This window comes from Trichoderma camerunense, assembly GCF_050948025.1.
Source record: "Trichoderma camerunense strain CBS 138272 chromosome Unknown V8C40scaffold_24, whole genome shotgun sequence".
Classification (NCBI taxonomy): Eukaryota; Fungi; Ascomycota; class Sordariomycetes; order Hypocreales; family Hypocreaceae; genus Trichoderma; species Trichoderma camerunense.
In genome coordinates this window covers 85,412-104,971 of record NW_028145346.1, presented here as the reverse complement: position 1 = coordinate 104,971, position 19,560 = coordinate 85,412, and the positions used below count along the sequence as shown (strand labels likewise).

The 19,560-nt window shown below is 50.8% G+C and overlaps 3 protein-coding genes across 3 annotated transcripts; all 3 read left to right on the top strand.

The window, feature by feature from the left end:
- Positions 1–99: 99 nt before the first annotated feature.
- On the top strand, positions 100–12,683 carry V8C40DRAFT_283580 (uncharacterized protein; the record flags this gene model as incomplete). Its single annotated transcript, XM_083221980.1, has 6 exons — positions 100–1,381; positions 1,419–4,487; positions 4,557–7,571; positions 7,654–9,552; positions 9,630–10,244; positions 10,318–12,683. 6 exons carry the CDS (start codon positions 100–102, stop codon positions 12,609–12,611), a joined length of 12,174 nt encoding a protein of 4,057 aa, XP_083068032.1. The 3' UTR covers positions 12,612–12,683.
- Positions 12,684–14,469: 1,786 nt separating this feature from the next.
- V8C40DRAFT_283578 (uncharacterized protein) lies at positions 14,470–15,718 on the top strand (the record flags this gene model as incomplete). Its single annotated transcript, XM_083221979.1, has 3 exons — positions 14,470–14,658; positions 14,728–15,523; positions 15,558–15,718. The coding sequence occupies 3 exons, from the start codon at positions 14,470–14,472 to the stop codon at positions 15,716–15,718; spliced, it is 1,146 nt and encodes a 381-aa protein (XP_083068031.1).
- An 898-nt stretch (positions 15,719–16,616) lies between these two features.
- On the top strand, positions 16,617–18,755 carry V8C40DRAFT_283575 (uncharacterized protein; the record flags this gene model as incomplete). The annotated part of the gene is made up of 5 exons (XM_083221978.1): positions 16,617–16,705; positions 16,819–16,892; positions 17,060–17,141; positions 17,249–17,909; positions 17,961–18,755. The coding sequence occupies 5 exons, from the start codon at positions 16,617–16,619 to the stop codon at positions 18,753–18,755; spliced, it is 1,701 nt and encodes a 566-aa protein (XP_083068030.1).
- Between the last annotated feature and the right edge of the window lie 805 nt (positions 18,756–19,560).

The window sequence follows — 19,560 nt, the reverse complement described above, 5'->3', positions numbered from 1 at the left end:
TGTATTCAACAAACAACCTGCTATAGACAGACAAACCTGTTTGCTTCCCACACTCAGTTACATTCTACACCAGCCGTTTTCACTATCACTTCCATCGCCATGGGATCCCAAAATCTGGAGCCGATCGCAATTGTGGGAAGCTCTTGTCGGTTCCCTGGAGGCGTTAATTCTCCTTCCGCTTTGTGGAAATTGCTGGAAGACCCAAAAGATGTGTGTACGGATATCCCCTCAGATCGATTCGACACAACCGGATTCTATCACCCAGATGGAAAACACCACGGCGCCACCAATGTTAGGAAATCTTATCTCCTACAAGAAGACCTGCGCCTGTTCGACACTGCCTTTTTCAACATCAGTCCCAATGAGGCAGATTCGATGGATCCACAGCAGAGGATCCTCTTGGAGACTGTCTACGAAGCCCTCGAGGCTGGCGGTCACACCATGGAGAGCCTCCGAGGCTCCGACACGGCGGTATTTACCGGCACTATGGGCGTCGACTATAACGATACCGGTATTCGCGACTTGAACACCGTCCCAACTTACTTTGCCACTGGAGTTAACCGTGCTATTATCTCCAACCGTGTGTCATACTTCTTTGACTGGCATGGTCCCAGTATGACTATCGACACCGCTTGTTCGTCGAGTCTCATCGCCGTGCACCAGGCTGTAAAAGCCCTTCGCACGGGCGAATCGCGTGTCGCTCTTGCGTGCGGTACACAAGTGATCCTCAATCCTGAAATGTATGTGATTGAAAGTAAGTTGAAGATGCTTTCTCCAACCGGACGTTCGCGCATGTGGGACGCCGACGCCGACGGTTATGCTCGTGGAGAGGGTATGGCGGCCATTGTTTTGAAGCGCCTTAGCGATGCGATTGCGGATGGTGATCACATTGAATGCCTCATCCGGCACACTGGGTCTAACCAGGACGGTTACTCTAATGGCATTACGGTACCCAGCACCGAAGCTCAGGCAGCACTGATTCGCCAAACCTATGCCCAGGCCGGGCTGGACCCGGAGCGTTGTGCTGAAGATAGCCCGCAGTTCTTCGAGGCCCACGGCACGGGCACCAAGGCCGGAGATCCAAAGGAGGCGGCTGCTATCTATCAGTCTTTTGGTCGCCATAAAAGCGCTGGCGATACGCCTCTGTATGTAGGCTCCATTAAGACGGTGATAGGACATCTGGAAGGCTCAGCCGGTCTCGCAGGACTGCTGAAGGCCTCTGGGAGCATTCAAAACGGCGTGATTGCCCCCAACCTCTTGTTTAATCGTCTCAATCCGGACATTGAGCCTTTCTACAAGGGACTTCAAGTCCCTACAGCAGTTATCCCGTGGCCACAACTCCCAGCAGGTGTCCCGCGACGTGCCAGTGTCAACAGCTTTGGTATGTCATTTCCGTGTTTTCTCTAACTATATCGTAGTGGTAGATCCTTTGAGTGACCGTGTTGATCTGACAAGAGCAGGTTTCGGTGGAAGCAATGCTCATGCTATCCTTGAGGAATATCGGGGCCCGTCAGGCCAAAGTGAAGGTACATCCGGCAGCCAAGATGGTGCCATCTTTACACCCTTCGTTTTCTCGGCCTTTTCAGAGAGCTCGCTTGTCGCCCAGCTGCGTGCAACGGCAGATTACCTCAGGGCACAACAGGAAAAGGTCAACGCCAAGGACCTTGCCTGGACGCTACAGTCTCGCAGGAGCCAGTTCCCCACCAAGCTGGCCTTGTCGGCGTTGAACATTGAGGAATTGGTGTCCAAAATTGACGCAAAGCTTGCTCCGTTGGCCCAAAATCCCAACATAGCCGTTGGAACCAAGTCGAGCTCCAAGGCGGCATCAGCGGGACCCAAGATCCTGGGCGTTTTCACCGGTCAAGGCGCCCAATGGGCATCCATGGGAGCCGAGTTGATCAGGTCGTCTGCCTTCGTGGCCAAGAGGATCGATGAATTGGAGCAGTCGTTGGCGGCCCTTCCGGCTTCAGACCGACCCCAATGGAGTTTGAAGGCCGAAATCATGGCGAACAGTGATACGTCACGCATTGGTGAGGCCGCGCTGTCACAGCCCTTGTGTACTGCCATCCAAGTCGTCCTTGTCGATCTGCTACAGTCGGCTGGTATTAGTTTCTCAGCCGTTGTAGGACACTCATCTGGTGAAATTGCTGCAGCCTATGCCGCTGGATTCTTCTCGGCCAACGACGCTGTACGCATTGCCTACTATCGTGGATTGCATGCACGACTCGCAGGGAACGCGTCTACTGGCCAAAGCGGTGCAATGATTGCAGTGGGCACGTCGTGGGAAGATGCACAGGATCTCATCAGTCTACGAGCTTTCAAGGGCCGTTTGGCTGTCGCCGCTCACAACTCAGCAGCCAGTGTTACACTTTCCGGTGATGCTGATGCAGTCGCACATGCGAAGAGGGTGTTTGACGATGAAAAGAAGTTTGCCAGGGTTCTCAAGGTCGACACTGCCTATCACTCTCACCACATGCTGCCATGTGGCGACCCATACATTTCCTCTCTGCAGAGCTGTGGAATCCAAATCAACAAGACCCGAAAAGACAACTCGTGTGCCTGGTTCTCCAGTGTTACTCCCAGCGATCAAGGAATGGAGCCCATTGATGCCTTGAAGGACACTTACTGGAGAGACAACATGACCAACGCAGTGCTTTTTGCTGATGCCGTAAAGAACGCCGTCGCCAGCGACGAGCAACTTAGTCTCGTACTCGAGGTAGGCCCTCATCCCGCCCTCAAGGGTCCGGCTACGCAAAATATTGCCGACGTACGGCCATCTCCCATCCCGTACAGCGGTGTCTTGAGCCGTGGGGCCAACGATGTCAATGCCTTCTCAGACGCCCTAGGATTCGTATGGACTCATTTTGGCAGCCAGCACGTCGACTTCCAGAGTTATACAAAGCTTGTCAGCGACGAAGAGCGTCAGCCAAAGCTCGTGGTTGGGTTGCCGTCTTACCAGTGGAATCACGCAAGGCTGCATTGGAACGAATCACGCAGGTCAAAGAGGCTTCGTGGGCGCAAACAGGCTACGCATGAGATTTTGGGCACAATCCTTCCCGAATCCACCCCACAGGATCTTCGCTGGTCCAACATACTGAAAGTGTCCGAGATGCCGTGGATGGAGGGCCATCAACTTCAGGGCCAGACGGTTTTCCCAGCCGCGGGTTACATCGCCATGGCATTGGAGGCATCCAAGTTCCTGGCAGCTGACAAAGAGGTGAAGGTGTTCGAAGTGAACAATCTGGCTATTCCTAGAGCCGTCACATTTGAGGAAGGAGATACATCTGGTGTTGAAACCCTGGTCACGCTGACAGACATTCGGCAACACCAGAATCAGTATCTTGCGGCTAACTTCTCTTGCTACTCCCTTCCCGTTCTCAGCTCTGGGTCAGAGCAAGAAATGGAGCTCATTGCCACTGCCACTGTGAAAATCATTCTAGGCACCCCGAGCGTGGAGTCCTTAATGGCTCCCCCGGCCGAAGACTACAATCTATTCCCAATTGATGCCGATCGCTTCTACTCGACCCTGGAAGGTCTCGGATATGGCTACTCGGGCCCATTCAAGACCTTTTCGTCTATGCAGCGTCGGCTTGACTACGCTACCGGACAGGTGGCCACGTACGTCTATTCGGAGGAGGACACCTCGCCATATCTCTTCCACCCGAGCACACTTGATGTCGCTTTCCATGCGGCTATGCTTGCGTATTCAAGCCCTGGCGACGAACGACTATGGTCTCTACATGTTCCCACTGGAATTCGAAGTGTCCGCGTTAACCCGGCCCTCTGTTCTTCGCTGCCGGCAACGGGCACTCGACTTCCCGTGCGTGCCTCTATCGACGGCACGTCGACTTCATTCTCGGGATATGTAGATTTGCTGAGCGAGGATGGAGAGTATTCGGCAGTGCAGATCGAAGATCTCAGCATCAAGACGTTCGCCCCCGCCACCCAGGCTGATGATCGGGTTCTCTTTACCCACACAAAGCTCGACATTGCCGCCCCAGATGGCGCTGCAGTCGCTGAAGGAGTGCGTCCCACGGCACTGGAAAAGGAGCTCGCTCATGCCTGCGAACGGATGGCGTACTACTACGTTCGGAAATGGGACTCGGAGCTATCCGATGACGAGTGGGCCAACGGACAGCCACACTACAAGTACTTGCACGACTGGGTGAAGCGTACCCTCGATCTTGCCAAGAAGGGCCAGCACCCAACTCTCCAGAGGAAGTGGGCCAATGACACCGCTGAAGAGATCAATGCTCTCATGGATCAGTATCCGGACAATCTGGATGTGAAGATGATCCGCACCGTGGGAGAAAAGATTCCGCCAGCAGTCCGTAATGAGACGACCATTTTGGAGCACCTTTTACAAGACAACATGCTGGATGACTTTTATAAGCTGGGCTCTGGATTCCAGAGATACAACCAGTTCTTGGCGTCAATGATGAAGCAGATCACCCATCGTTACCCTCATACCAAGATTCTCGAGATTGGTAAGTATACCCCATCCATCTGTTTCGGTGTTAACAAACCTTCATGTAACTAACTTCTTCTACTTGCAGGTGCCGGTACCGGTGGAGCTACGAAATACGTGCTTAAGGCCATGGGCGACAAGATGGCTTCATATACCTACACTGATATCTCGCTAGGATTCTTCGGGAAGGCGGCTGAGATCTTCAAGGAATACAGCGACAAGATGACATTCAAGGTCCTTGATGTGGAGAAATCTCCAGCTGCTCAAGGATACGAACAGCACTCGTACGACATTGTTATTGCATCCAACGTCCTCCACGCCACAGAGTCGCTTCACACAACACTAGTGAACACACGCAAGTTGCTCAAGCCTGGTGGTTACTTGTTGCTTCTGGAAATCACCAACAACAACCCCATCCGCACTGGGCTCATTTGGGGCACATTTGCCGGCTGGTGGCTTGGAGTTGAGGATGGACGCAGATGGGCACCGACCATTAGCCCAGGCCAGTGGCATTCGGCTCTGCGCAAGGCTGGTTTTGCGGGTGTCGACGCCGTGACTCCTGAAATCGACACGGTAGCCTGGCCATTCTCCATTATGGCCTCGCAGGCAGTCGATGATCGTGTCACATTCCTCCGCCAACCGCTTTCATCCCTTTCGCCGCCGATACACATTGAGAGCTTGGTCATTCTTGGAAACCAAAGCCTGCAAACAGCTCGCCTGGCCGAAGAGTTGGCTGATAATCTCAGGCGCTTCTGCGGCGAGCTGACAATCCTCGACAGCCTGCCCACCGACGAGGAATCGCTTGATCTAGCGCCACAAAGTACTTTTATCAACTTGGTCGATATCGACTCGCCTATCTTCAAAGATATTACTAGTGAAGGGATGGGAGGTCTGCAGCGCATGTTTGAGCTGGCTAAGCACGTCTTGTGGATCACATCGGGTGCTCTGATTGAAGAGCCATATCACATGTCGAGTATCACCTTTAGCCGTGTCGTTCGTCGCGAGTCTGGGCATATCAATCTTGCTCACCTCGATGTCTCTGATCTGCAGCAGTCCGATGTGCCCAAAGCCATTTCCAAGCACCTGTTGCAGCTGGTTGCGCTTGACGAGTGGGAGACACCCGCCATTGGAGCTGATGGACAAGAGGAGCAGCAGCGCATACTTTGGTCCAAGGAGTCCGAGGCCTTTTTGGAGAATGGAACTCTGCTGCTTCCAAGACTTGTCAACAATGTCGAGCAAAATGCCCGCCTCAATTCGGCCAGACGTACCATCTATAAAGAGGTACCAATCCGTACCCCGACTGTCACTCTGATCCCGCCGTCCGGTGCTTCACCACCGTCGTTGGCGGAGCCCACGTCTCTTGTTCCGCGCAGATCAGACAACCTTCTCTGGGTAGACTCCTCCAGTCTCATGGCGCTCAATGTGCACTCGGACTCGTATCTCTTCCTTGCCGTTTCCAAAGAGGATGCCACTGGCCGTCCATTGCTTGTGCTTTCCACAACCAACTCGGTGGCCATGAACCCAGTAGCAACCTTGGAAGCACCCCTGGATGCCAAAACCCATGCGAAGAACCCATCAGAGTCGAGCAGTCGCTTGCTTGTCACCGCTGCCAGCGAAATCCTTGCTTCATCACTGATCGACCGTCTGTCGCCGGGAAGCAGCGTGCTTGTTCACTGCTCTAACAAGGACAGATTCCTCGCCGCGGCTTTGTCTCGCCGTGCATCCCCCGCAGCCGTCACATTCACATTCACTTTTGATGCAGACGATAAATCGGGCACAGAGAACTCGGCGTGGGTACCACTCAGCGGACGTGCATCAAATTACGGCATACGGAAGGCGATGCCGAGTGCCAGACCTACTCACTTCTTGGACTTGACTGCTAGCACCGGACTTGGCCTGCGGATCTCCCAACTATTGCCGTCGACTTGCCATCGCATCGAGATCTCTTCTCTGGTCCGGAATGAGTCCACGGTTGTTTCGAGCTGTGATCCCGATACATTGGTTAATCGCCTCCGAGAGACCTGTTTGGGGGATGAGCTGACATCCGCCTTGGCTGGTGAGCAAGGGGAACTTAGAGATTTGGTCGTTGCAGCCGACCACCTAGACGCCAGCGCAACCTACCACGCCACGAGCGCCGTGTACTGGCCTTCAACGGGCCTTGTCAAGGTGGGCGTGAGCTCGATCGACAGCACCGGCCTCTTTTCAAGGGACAAGACTTATCTCCTCGTAGGTCTCACCGGTAAGATAGGGCAGTCCATCGCCAAGTGGCTGGTTGCCAATGGAGCCGGATGTGTTTGTCTGATGAGTCGTAACCCCAACATTGAGCCAGCATGGATCGAGAGCTTCCAGGGGACCGGCGGAGACGTCAAGATCTATTCGATGGACTCCACTGATATAACCAGTGTCGAGACCGTCATGAACGAGATCCGGGCAACGTGCCCTCCCATCGGCGGCGTGGCTCATGGTTCTATGGTTCTCCACGACTCCCTGTTTTCCAAGATGACAGTTGAGGACATGCAAACAGTCCTCGCTCCCAAGATTGATGGTGCTATATACCTGGACCAGCTTTTCTACGACGATGATCTGGATTTCTTTGTCTTGTTCTCGTCGGCCGCATGCGTTGTCGGTAACCTCGGCCAGGCCAACTATGCGGCCGCCAATGGCTACCTCAACTCTCTTTCTAGGCAGAGACGCCGTCGTGGTGTGGCAGGTAGCACCTTTGACATTGGACAGGTGGCTGGTGTCGGATATATTGAGTCGGCGGGCCAAATCGTCATGGATCAGCTGTCCGCGCTCGGCCTGCAACGACTGTCCGAAGCTGATCTGCAGCAGGTATTCGCCGAGACCATCCGAGCTGGCCGACCGGATCCCAAGGACGCTGAGACAACACCTTTCGCGGTTGTTACATCTGGTATCCGTAACTTTTCCGAAGACGAAAACATCAAAGGGCCATGGTTTACCAACCCTTTCTTCTCCCACTGTGTCATCGATGCCAAGGTGGCCGAGTTGGAGTCTGACAGTTCCGACAAAAAGTCCAACATCCCCGCAGCCCGGCAGCTGGTCAAAGCAACCAGCCGAGAGCAAGCATTGGACATCCTCAAAGGTAAAACAAGCTGGATGAAGATGATAGAAGGAGCTGCATTAACATTAACTGATGAACTGCGCTAACAAACTTGTGTCTCCAGAATGTTTCGCTACCAAGCTACGCGTGATCCTGCAGCTGGGTAGCCAGGATATAGATTACGATGCGCCACTTGTTGAGCTTGGCATCGACTCCCTTGTCGCGGTCGAGGTCCGCTCGTGGTTTTTGAAAGAAGTCCGAGTGGACATTCCCGTGCTCAAGGTGGTCGGAGGCGCTTCCTTGGCTGAGCTTTGCGACAGGGCCGTGGACAAACTGCCTGAAGAACTCCTTGTCAGCGTCGGCAAACAAGGGGAGTCACAACCGCCGGCTTCTAGTGCCCAGCCCCAGCCCGTAGCCCCGAAGCCCAAGCCTCTCCCGGTGCCATCCTTTGTTGTCGATTCAAACGGTCCTCCCTCTGAAGTCAGCGTCAGCCCTGCCGGGACACCACTGCTCAGCGCTGGCCCGGCGAGCTATTCGGCCACCGAGGCGTCGACCCGGTCCGGCTCTCCCTCGGAAGCCACGCGGCTGTCTCAGAAGGTCAGTTCCAAGCTCCAATCCTACTTCCCACCACCTCCCGAGCCGGCAGTGGAGCGCAAGCGCCCTGCGAAACGGTTCATCAAGAGCGCGCCCATATCTCTTGGGCAGTCGCGCTTCTGGTTCCTCCAGCAGTTGTTGGACGACCAGAGGACTCACAACGTGGCATACTACTACCACATCAAGGGCAACCTGGACGTGGGTGATATGGAGAGAGCCGTCCGCCTCGTCGCTTCCAGACACGAGGCTCTGCGCACCTGCTTTGTACAAGACGAGACCGATGCTTCCCAGGCTTACCAGAAGGTTCTCCCTAGTTCCCCAGTACGCCTGATCTGCAAGAAAATAGACTCTGAAGATGATGTCGCTTCAGAGTATCAAAGCCTGCGGGCCCACGACCTTGACATGGCGAGCGGCGAGCTGCTGAAGCTGGTACTTCTCACGCTCTCGCCGTCATCGCATTTCCTTCTTATGTACCACCACCACATCATCATGGACGGCATCAGTTTACAGGTTTTCCTTTCAGATTTAGAAAAGGCGTACAAGGGTGAGTCTCTCGGGCCGGCCCCGAAGCAGTACCCAGATTTCTCAAAGGCACAGCGCCAGGCCTTTGAGAATGGCGAAATGAAAAAGGAGTTGGCGTTTTGGCGGCGTATTTTCCCGGATGGCGAGCAGCCACCCGTTCTCCCTCTACTTCCCATGGCCCGAACAAACGCCCGAGTCCCCATGGCCAAGTTCGATACTCACCAGGTTCAAGCTCGAGTCGACGCCGCCTTAGCTGCAAAGGTCCGAACGGTCGCTAAGCAGCAGCGGTCCACTCCATTCCATCTATACTTGGCTGCATTCAAAGCCCTACTCTTTTGTTTTACCGACGCAGATGAATTGACCATTGGAGTTGCTGATGGAGCTCGCCATGACAGCAGTTTGATGGGAAGTATAGGGTTCTTCCTCAACTTGCTGACACTACGATTCCGCCGTCAAGACAACCAGCCATTCACCGAGGCCATCGCGGAGGCTCGCAAGATTAGCCATGCCGCGCTAGAGAACTCGCGGGTGCCCTTTGACGTCCTGTTGTCAGAGCTGAACGTTGCACGCTCTTCGACACACAGCCCATTTTTCCAGGCCTTTATCGACTACCGCCAAGGCCACCAGGAGGAACAGAATTGGGGCAACTGCCAAATGCGCATGTCAGAAGAAGTACACACAGGGAAGACGGCATATGATATAACCGTCGACGTTACCGAAACAGATGCCGCGGCTTTCATCTTCTTCCGCGGGCAAAAGAGTATCTATGACCAAGAAGCGACCCAGCTGCTTTGCGATACCTATGTCCACTTCCTTGAGGTTCTCACTAGCGAGCCGTCCCTGGCGATGAGTGCGATTCCACGGTTTAGTGAGAAGCAGCTGGCAGAAGCTGTCCAAGTTGGTCGCGGTAAGTTTCCCCTCCCTACCTAACACAATTATAATTTGCACTCTTGAAGAGGCTGACTCTTATTCAATACTCAACAGGCCCGAAGCTCGTTTCCGACTGGCCAGAGACGCTGCCCCTTCGAATCGACCAGGTCGCCCGGGAGAATCCAGACAAGGTTGCGCTTAAGGACGGCACAGGTAAGGCATTGACTTATGCGTCAATGATCAACCGCATTCACTCCATCGCCGAGGCCTTGCAAGAAGCGGGAGTCGGACCTGGACTACGGGTACTTGTATTCCAGCAGGCAACTTCCGACTGGCCGTGTTCGATGCTTGCCATCATGCGGCTGGGTGCGATTTACGTTCCGCTTGATCTTCGCAACCCCCTACCGCGTCTAGCAGCCGTCGCCCAGGATTGTGAGCCTACAGCGATCTTAGCAGATGCCTCCACGTTAGATGATGCGTCTCAGCTCGGTGTACCCTCGGCACGCCTCATTGATGTATCCCTCGTCAAGACCAATCCTTCAAAGGAGGTTAGCAACGACTCACGAGCGCACTCGACTGCCGCAATTTTGTATACGAGTGGTTCCACAGGAACGCCCAAAGGCATCATGGTTACCCACGAAGGCCTGAGGAATGAGATCGAAGGCTATACAAAGACCTGGAAGCTGGGACCCGAACGTGTGCTCCAGCAGAGTGCCTTTACCTTTAACCGTAAGTTATTTGACCCAGCCAATTCCCATTCTTGCCTTCCTCGCAGCTTTGAGTGACCATTCTCTTCTGGTAGACTCTTCGGACCAGATTTACACAGGCCTCGTTAACGGCGGCATGGTGTATGTCGTTCCTTGGGACAAACGTGGCAACGCACTGGAGATTACCAAAATCATCCAAGAGCAGGGCATCACGTACACCAAGGCTACCCCGTCCGAGTATTCGCTATGGATGTTATATGGCCGTGAAAGCCTCAAACTCGCCACTTCTTGGCGCTGTGCTTTCGGAGGCGGCGAATCGCTCACGACGACCGTCACGCAGCAATTCGCGGACCTCGACCTTCCACAGCTCCACTTCTTCAACTCATACGGCCCCACGGAGATTTCTATATCTTCCACCAAAATGGAGATTCCGTACCGAGACAGGGAAGCGTTAGAGCGTGTTGGCCGTATTCCCTGCGGCTACTCGTTGCCAGGGTATTACATGTACGCCGTCGACGAGGAACTGCGGCCGCTGCCCGCTGGTATGCCGGGACAGCTCTGCATCGGTGGCACAGGCGTGTCGCTTGGCTACTTGAAAAACCAAGAGCTCACCGACAAACACTTCTTACCTAACCCATTTGCCACAGAAGAGGATATCGCAAACGGCTGGACGCGCATGTACCTCACAGGAGACATTGGTCACATGAACCAAGATGGCACGATGGTCTTCCACAGTCGTATGGCGGGTGACACGCAGGTCAAGATCCGCGGGCTACGCATCGAGCTCAGCGATATCGAGAGCAATATTGTTGCAGCTTCCCAGGGGGCTCTGCGAGAAGCCGTGGTCACGCTACGCGAGGGCGATCCGGAGTTCCTGGTGGCTCATATGGTTTTTGTACCAGAGTGCACTATTGCGGACAGGGAAACATTCCTCCAACAGCTGCTGCACAACCTCCCAGTCCCGCAGTACATGATACCCGTCGTGGCAATCCCTATCGACGAGTTACCTCTGACTAATCACTCCAAGGTAGACCGCAAGGCTGTCAAAAGCTTACCTCTGCCCCAGAGAGTTGGTCGACCCGATGCTAGTGACGATGCAGAACTGACAGAGACCATGATTCAGCTCAAGGGCCTGTGGCGGGGTGTTTTGGGAAAAGCCATCGATCAGCTTGGTTTTGATATTACTCCGTCCACAAGTTTCTTCCTGGTCGGTGGCAACTCCCTCTTGATCATTCGCCTGCAATCCGAGATCCGGAAAAGGTTCCGTGCCGCTGTGCCCCTGGTCGATCTTCTCGGTGCCAATACTCTGGGCGAAATGGCACAAAAGGTCGAGGAAACCATCTCCGTCAAAACCATTGACTGGGAGTACGACACCAGGCCGCCTACCGTCTCTGCCTCTGCCATTGCCTCTGCCATTGCCTCCGTGCCCGTCGACCGAGCCAGGAAAGGATCAACAATTGTGATCACGGGCGCCACCGGCTTCCTCTCCAAGCACCTACTCCCCATGCTTGACGCGAGGACGGATGTCGATGTGATCCATTGTTTGGCCGTGCGAGACATTGAAAGGGCGTACTCGTCACCCAAGGTCATCCACCACTCAGGAGACTTGTCATCACCATTGCTAGGTCTCTCCAAAGAGGAATTCAACGAGCTTTCGGGCACAGCTGATGCCATACTGCACATGGGTGCCGCTCGCTCTTTCTGGGACAGCTACCACGTGCTACGCCCTATCAACGTCGCCCCGACAAGCGACTTGGTCAAGCTGGCCGCGCCTCGTCGTGTGCCGATCCATTATATCTCCACGGCAAGCCTATTTGGCGGGACTACCGCGGCACTCGATGGAACTGCAGTGTCGGCTGCAGCACACCCACCTCCTACAGACGGAAGCAGTGGTTATGCAGCAACTAGGTGGGCCAGCGAGCGCATCCTGGAGCGTTCTGCAGCAGATCTGGGCGTCCCATCATCCATCTACCGCCTCTGCCCCGCAACAATGCGACAGGATGCCCCCCAAGCCCTTCTGGATGAGTTCACCCACTATGGTAGCATTATACGCGCAACACCCGACTTGAGCGGGTGGTCTGGTCGTCTAGACATGCTCCCCGCAGTGCTGACAGCGCAATGGCTCTGCGAGGCCTTGCTCAATAATGAGGAGCGGTCCGGCAAAGTTCAGTTCCGCAATTATGAGAGCCTTCTCACCGTGACGGGCGCAGAGCTGGTTGCATGCTTTAATCAGGAGCAAAGCGACAGCGGCAATCTCGAGAAAATACCGCTGCTCAAGTGGATTGGTAAAATTAAAAAGGCCGGGTTCCCTTATTTCCTTGCATCACATGAGATAGCCATTGAGAAAGAAGGGAGTGTAAACGGCACGAAGTTGGAAATGCGAAGATGAACGATATAGGTAGTTGCTGTTTCTTGCGTCATTTATAGTCTTTTCTTCATTTGTACCTAGATCATTTCTCGCGTAGCAAAACATATTTTATTTCTTTCACTGAACTGTTTACCATTTAAAGAAAGAGAAGTGTCAGATGTAATACTTGGAAGGATATCAATGGACTCTGGCCAAGATCGTCACATAATAGGTGAAAACGGAGCCGTTGTAGTTCGCTACCATGTGACACCTTGAGATCTGGGTTGCCATTGGGACGATGCCATTGGGACCTGGGTATTTGTTAGCGTGTGACAGGGCTTTCACTTCGGTGCTGACATTCTCACATAAATAACAGCAATGCAGCTTTTGGCCTAAGTACCCAGACATATTTGTGTACCAAATGATCTCCAGTTGGAGCGCAGTACGCAATTTTGTGCATCGTTACCCAACAAGCGTCAAAAATTGGTAGAAGCTACACACGGCACCATGGCAACAAGGGGCCATATCATGAAGATGAGATCATAGCTTCGTGCGGTAGGTTTGTTCAAAGCGATTTTATCAAGCTTCAAATTATTTCACTGATTGATCCTATCATTCTAGAATATTGTTACTTAATGTTGGGTTATCGTTTTCAAGGCATACCGAGTATCGTTGTAACCAATCGATTTAATATAGCTTGATAGTCCAACGGGCTTATATTAACAGAAAACGGTTTACAGTTAACCTCGTCATTCAAGACTGGGTAGTGTGTTTAGTTAAACTATCGCAAGACTGGATTCTTTCGTTCAAATTCCGTCATCTATCTAGATAAATGAAGCCCGACAACTTAGTTAAGCCAAATATCCCTCAAATGCTACAAGGGCTTTTATTGAAGAGCAATGCGCTTGTAGCGGCCAGAAAAGATCTTAATCTGGTTCATGTTTCCGCCTTGGCCCCTATAACAGCTAGAACCCCGTACTCCCCATGCGGTATTCAGGATCTGGTTGAGCCAGTTTAAGCATACGTTCTCTTATTGTCAACCAACCGTGGACAATACAGAAAGTTTTGGTACGTCGTTGATAGTTAAATATAGTAAATAATGACATTGCGATATTGATAACTGGCTCTCTATGGGACTTACGAAGTGCGATTCCTATCTTTCTTTGTAAATTCACTCAATCTTCTTACGCAAGAAACTATTTGCTTACCCGAACTTATATTTAGATTATTTCGTGGCCAATGATCATCCCACACTTGATCCAGATACAGGCAGTCAGACGATCAAGAGCAAAGTGGAATATAACGCCGGTTGTATCTTAAAAGAGAAACCGCGTCCGAGCTTTGCGGGGGCTACATACAAGCTCGGCATTTCACGTAACGCCGAAAGCGTATGGTTGCGTATGCTTTGGGAAGATCATCTTCGCCTATTCTCTCAATTCAGAACCTCTTCTCTGTAAAAGTCAGATTCACAAATTGACAGTTTGTTCATATTACTTGTTAATATAGGAGTGACCTTGATTATTGCATTTCAGTTGGCGTTGCTAGAACTCGGCCGAGCGAGCGCTAGATTAAGGAAGCCATGGTCGTTCTTGTTATAATCAACAATACAGTACCTTTAAGTAGGGCTACTTATATATCTGTTGCAAACTATCAGCAATAAGAATACCGCTGCGCCTATTTATAGTTTTGTAACATACCAAATATATATCCCAGTCGTTAACTTGTCCAACTTTGTGTTAATAGGGATACAGAATGCGAAGACTTGCATGTAGCTTAATTTATGTCAGATGCGGCACATAAACCCAGGAATGTTGAACCAAAGCAACTGAAGCATAAATGGGCCGTAGGCTGGCCACCTAATCTGTCCCAAGCGCCTTTTCATGCATCAGCATATTATAATATGGCTTACTTAAAGAGTATTTCCACGGCTTTGGAGGCAGTATCCGTGGACTGCAACTTTACCACCGTTGAAGCATTCTTTGATTATGCAACGGAACATGAACTCAATATTACGTCCGAGATTGGACAATGTCCGAATCTATGTATCCTCACATTTGGCACAGGAAATCCAGACTTATCTGGTATTGGAGTAAGTGGGCTCTTCATGAATTCTGCCCCGCAAACATCGTCAAGCGCCATGTCCTAACCAAGTTGGTAGATGATGTATGCATATTCCTTTCAAGTTGCTTTAACTATTATTTTTGGGCCTCTTCTGCGCGGTCTTGATATATTTGAGAATTTTCTCCCCCAAGGGGACTTCTTCATGCTGCGGAAACTCTTCAGAGAAAGTATCGACGTACAGTCGATTTTTTGGGAGTCTAATGGGTTTCTCATCCTGGCGTCTGCGGTGGCGACGCTAGTTCGCATGGGCCAACATCCTACAATCTTCGAAATTGCCGAGATGCAGATATTGAACTTTGTGCAGCTTAACTCTCTGTTAGTGATATTTTTCTGCCTCGTTCACCCAATTGCCAGGTGGTGGCAACGATTCTTTCAGTTTCTTTTGGGCTTCGCTCTGGCCACTGCCGCTTTGTCCCAAAGCACACTGTCAGGGCATTCAGAGACGGACTGGCTGCAGGCCAGCTTAGGTTGCCAGAACGAACCGGCTTTCCGCAAGATCACGCCAGTCCCATATAACAAGGCCGTGGTGTATGCAGCTGCCGGCTTGTGCATCATATCATTCTTTGCGCAAACTGCCACTACTGTGTTCCCTCGGATCAAGCAACGACCAAGCTTACGGAGGGTCTTGACTGTTATGGCGATTGTGTGGGGGCTGCTGACCACACTATCGTTAGTGGGCATGATATGGGGGCTGGTCAAGCTCTGGGGCCAAAGAGGGGAGCTCATCAAGGTGGCAGGGACTGATTTTGAGGACAACGAATGGGGCTTTGGTCAAGTCGCCGCACTGTTTACCTGGTTGCCGATTCCCGTGGAAATATCATACAAGCTAAATGGTATGTCTGAATTGAATGTACGAATTTTTTCAAGAATTTCACTATGCTAACGTTGATGTCACCTCCAGATTGGATGAAAGAGAGATCCAGCACTTGGTATCGGTTCCAAGCCTCTATTGCGCCCTATGGCGAATCGAAGAACGGCGAAAAACAAGGCGAGCACATAGCAATGGCGCCAGCGACTACCGCTACTAAAGGGGGGGTCTTCACACAAGCACACTCACAAGATTCCGGCGATGGATCCGTGTGAGGCAAAAAAAAAAGCTACTACTATGTACAATGAAACAGAGAATCCAATTCTAATTAAATGTGTCTGTAGTGATCATTGACGATTCTGGAAACAAATGCCAGCAATTTACTATTATCTCACGAGCCATGCAACGAGCAGTACTTCTACATTGGATTTTATAGTAAAAGACACGGACTTTGATAGAGAAGGCCTGCAACCCGTCCAGGCTGTGGCGTATACGTCGCATAGGTTTGACAGGTAGATGTTATGTTCCTCATGCTACATTGGTCCTCGTATGCCAGCCAACTCGCCATTCCATAGTTATTACTAGCCTTGGGAAGGGTTTGCCACCAATATTACCGCAATTCTTGACGGCATCTTATGGAAGGTGTGCAGTACCCCGGCCGAGTGTGATGTGTTGATCCTTAGTTAGTATGAAACAGTATCCCGTCAGCCGCAATGCTGCTCAACTCTCTTGAGGATAGGTTTTTCAGCGGAAGATGAAACATAGGAAACTACGTAGTAAATGTATAGGTTAAGGTATCGGGAGACGGATGTGTGCAAAGGCACTTCAGCCCCCACAGGTCTTAACAAAGCACTACCGCAATTAACTCGCTCCTCAGCCTCTATTGATTACGTGTCCTCAAATGCCTCAATTGAGAAAAGATGCTTGGTAAAAGTATCATAGTTATACTAGAAAGCTCTATGGCTAACAAAGGGATATTTGATATTTTACGTCCTTTCAATCAACATTGCGGTGGTTTGGATTAGCAGTAAAGTACAAAAGAATAATGAAAATCACCACACTGGTGTTTTTGACTGTTTCCAATCAGCCATGGCTGAAACATACAGGATGATCTTGCAATGTCTGAGTCTTCCCAGAAGCAACTCTTGGTCAACAATGTGGGCTGTTATAACGATGTCTTTCACACTCATAGGGTAAGTGAAAACTTGTGTGTAGGTTATCGAACATTAGTGCCAACTAAGACTAAGAATAAATCCACTGGAAACAGCCCCTGGAGGTGCTAATGCAATATCTCGGCAAAAGTATACCGTATTTGGTTAGCGTATTGGTTGACGACGTTCCATCCTGTTACGCTACTGGTTCAAATGGTTCATGCGTTCATGCTCTGATGAACAGCGTAAGCAACGATTCTGGAGCCAAAAGCTTTTGTGGTTGGCGGGTCAAAGAGTCACCGAAGTCACTGAAGGTTGCAAAAGTTAGGCTACTGCTTGAACTCGCACAAAGTATCCTATTCCGTTCCATCCTTTCGATACTCGTATTTCACTGTTCACATTATTGGTAGCTTTCAGGAATCATTACCTCAAATGGACTCCAAACAACACCACAGAGGGGCCTGTGGGACATGTCGCCGAAGGAAGGTCAGAGTACGTTATGAATCTTTGCACTTGCGTTCACAATGCAATGATTAACTAGGAACTTGGCAGTGTGACTTTGAAATGCCGGAGTGTCAGCGTTGCTTCACTACTGGCAGGAAATGCCTGGGCTATGAGCGCAGTTACAGCTTCAAGATAACGACGAGTAAAACTTGGCCAAAGGGTGGGAATGCCAAGAAGATAACTCATGAGGAAGGTAGATCTGATGGTGTTATCGATCAGACTAGGAGCTTCGCTGAACCGAACTTGCAAGCCCCGCTATGTATGCAACTGGGACAGACTGCGGTTGTCTGTGATGCCTTTTCCGGCGTGTTCATGGATCTGCTTTTCCCTAAAAATACAGACCTGCGGCAAAAAATCAACTCTCCTGGTTCTTGGATAAGCTCATTGGCTACTTTGCTTAGTAGTCGGAATGAAACTCTGAATCAAGGACTGCTTGCCCTATATACGGGCTTTGTTGGCCGTAAAAATGGCGACGCGGCGCTCATCAACCGCTCTGCCGAGCTTTACTCGAATGCACTCCATGGTCTCCGGAGAAGCGACATATGGGTCAGGCAAAAGCCATCTCCTGTGGAGATTGCATCCGCTTTAGCGAGCATCATGATTTTTTCTCGCGTCGAGCTTCTAGCAGGCGAAGGAGCCAATGGCGGTTATATGGCACATATTAAGGGCGGTTTGCATCTGCTGCAACGGTTTGGCGCAAACTTTCCGTGTAGCGATTTAACGAGAATTCTTGTACAAAGGCTTCGATATCTTGGCGTATGTTCATTTCCCTAAAACCCTGCACATTATTTACTCAGTCTTCTTTAGTTTTATGACGCAGCGAGACATAGGCGAGGATATTTTATGTGCCATGCACCATACAATACTCTTTGCCTAGCTCAGAAAGAGGATCCGAATTACCTTACGCACAAAGCCATCGAAGCCGTTATAACATTACCTACTCTATGTGAGTATGCAGACAGATTAGATGCCACAGTCTTTCAGACTGAGAAGAAAGTACGGCGAGGCCTCCTCACGACACAATATCTACTCAATTGCGCATCCATAGTAGAGAAGAATCTCGATCAATGGCTTCCAGAAATGACTGCTGTTGCTCCATGCCCTATTGTGATAGAAGCTTCAGATGCTGAGATCAACATCAGCCCTCAGCCACATGACATAGGTGTTACCGCTGCTCAAGCTAGCGACCTGTGGATGCTTCATTGGTCATTAACGATCCGCTTTAACTTGCTCATCAGGCAGTTACACAACCGATTTTCTAGTTTATCAGCAACTGTTTCAGATCCTATTCAGCTGTCTGCTGGCTTGAAAAACTTGGGTAAGGATTATAGTACCTTGGATAGATTTGCCGACTATATTAGAAGGACGCTAGATAAGGGCCTAGCAGACAACACACTCCAAGCTCAAGGCGTCATGGCATACTTTTTTAATCTTCATTGGTATTGGGAACAAAGAAATAACATTGAACAGAAAAATTGGTGTATACAAAGCCTCCGGAACATGGCGAACAACCAAAGGCTGGGGCTTGATGTTCAAGTTGTAAAGAATCCTCAAAAACGCCCTTCCCTATCAGCACCATTCCTTGCGGACGACTTTATATAGCAGATCTGCGTTTCTTTCTAGTGTAGTGTTATGTACTTGCATAGATCCCTATTCGATTTTATAAAACATCAGCTTCACTTCTGTCCTAGAAGTGGTGCTATAACTTTGCCACAAACAAATGCACTTTAGGGCAATTTCAAGAACGATATTAGGGATATAACGGCGTGGCAATTGTTTCAGAGTAATGAAGCAGGAAACGTTAATTTCGCTACGAAATAAATGAAAAGGTGTGCGAAGTGTAAATTATCTCTACTACGGGATATACTTCCAATTAATCCAACTCACAAATGCATGTACTGTTGAATAGTTGATCTAGATGAAAATAGCTGTTAGAGTGTCTGTTATGTAAAATCTGGGCTTTAGATTCTACTCCTGTGCTCTAGTTCACAAAGCGCAGCGTCAGTGGAGGTGGAGGTGGAGGTCTTGCCCGGTATGCTTGTTCTAGGAAATATCAGTGTGGTCGACAGGCCAGAACAGCCGATTGACGATCTTTAGGCTGCTGTTGAACGTTGCATCCATAATTCTCCACGTCTTGGATCCAGCACAAACGGAAGAAATGTTTGACCATTGATTGGCCGTGGCCTGACCTCAGCCTGTCTCATAGGATTCCACATGTAGAATTCCAATCAATAAGGTTGTTATCGCAGCTTGAACACCGTTAACTACCACAATGACATATTTTGTAGATACCCTGGACAGGCAGACATGATTCTCTCTACGAAGTACACGAAGTTATGCATGGAAGTTAGGAGTAGCATATTCGACGTTCGCAAACTTGGAAGAAAGGACGCTTCTTGGTTGGCTA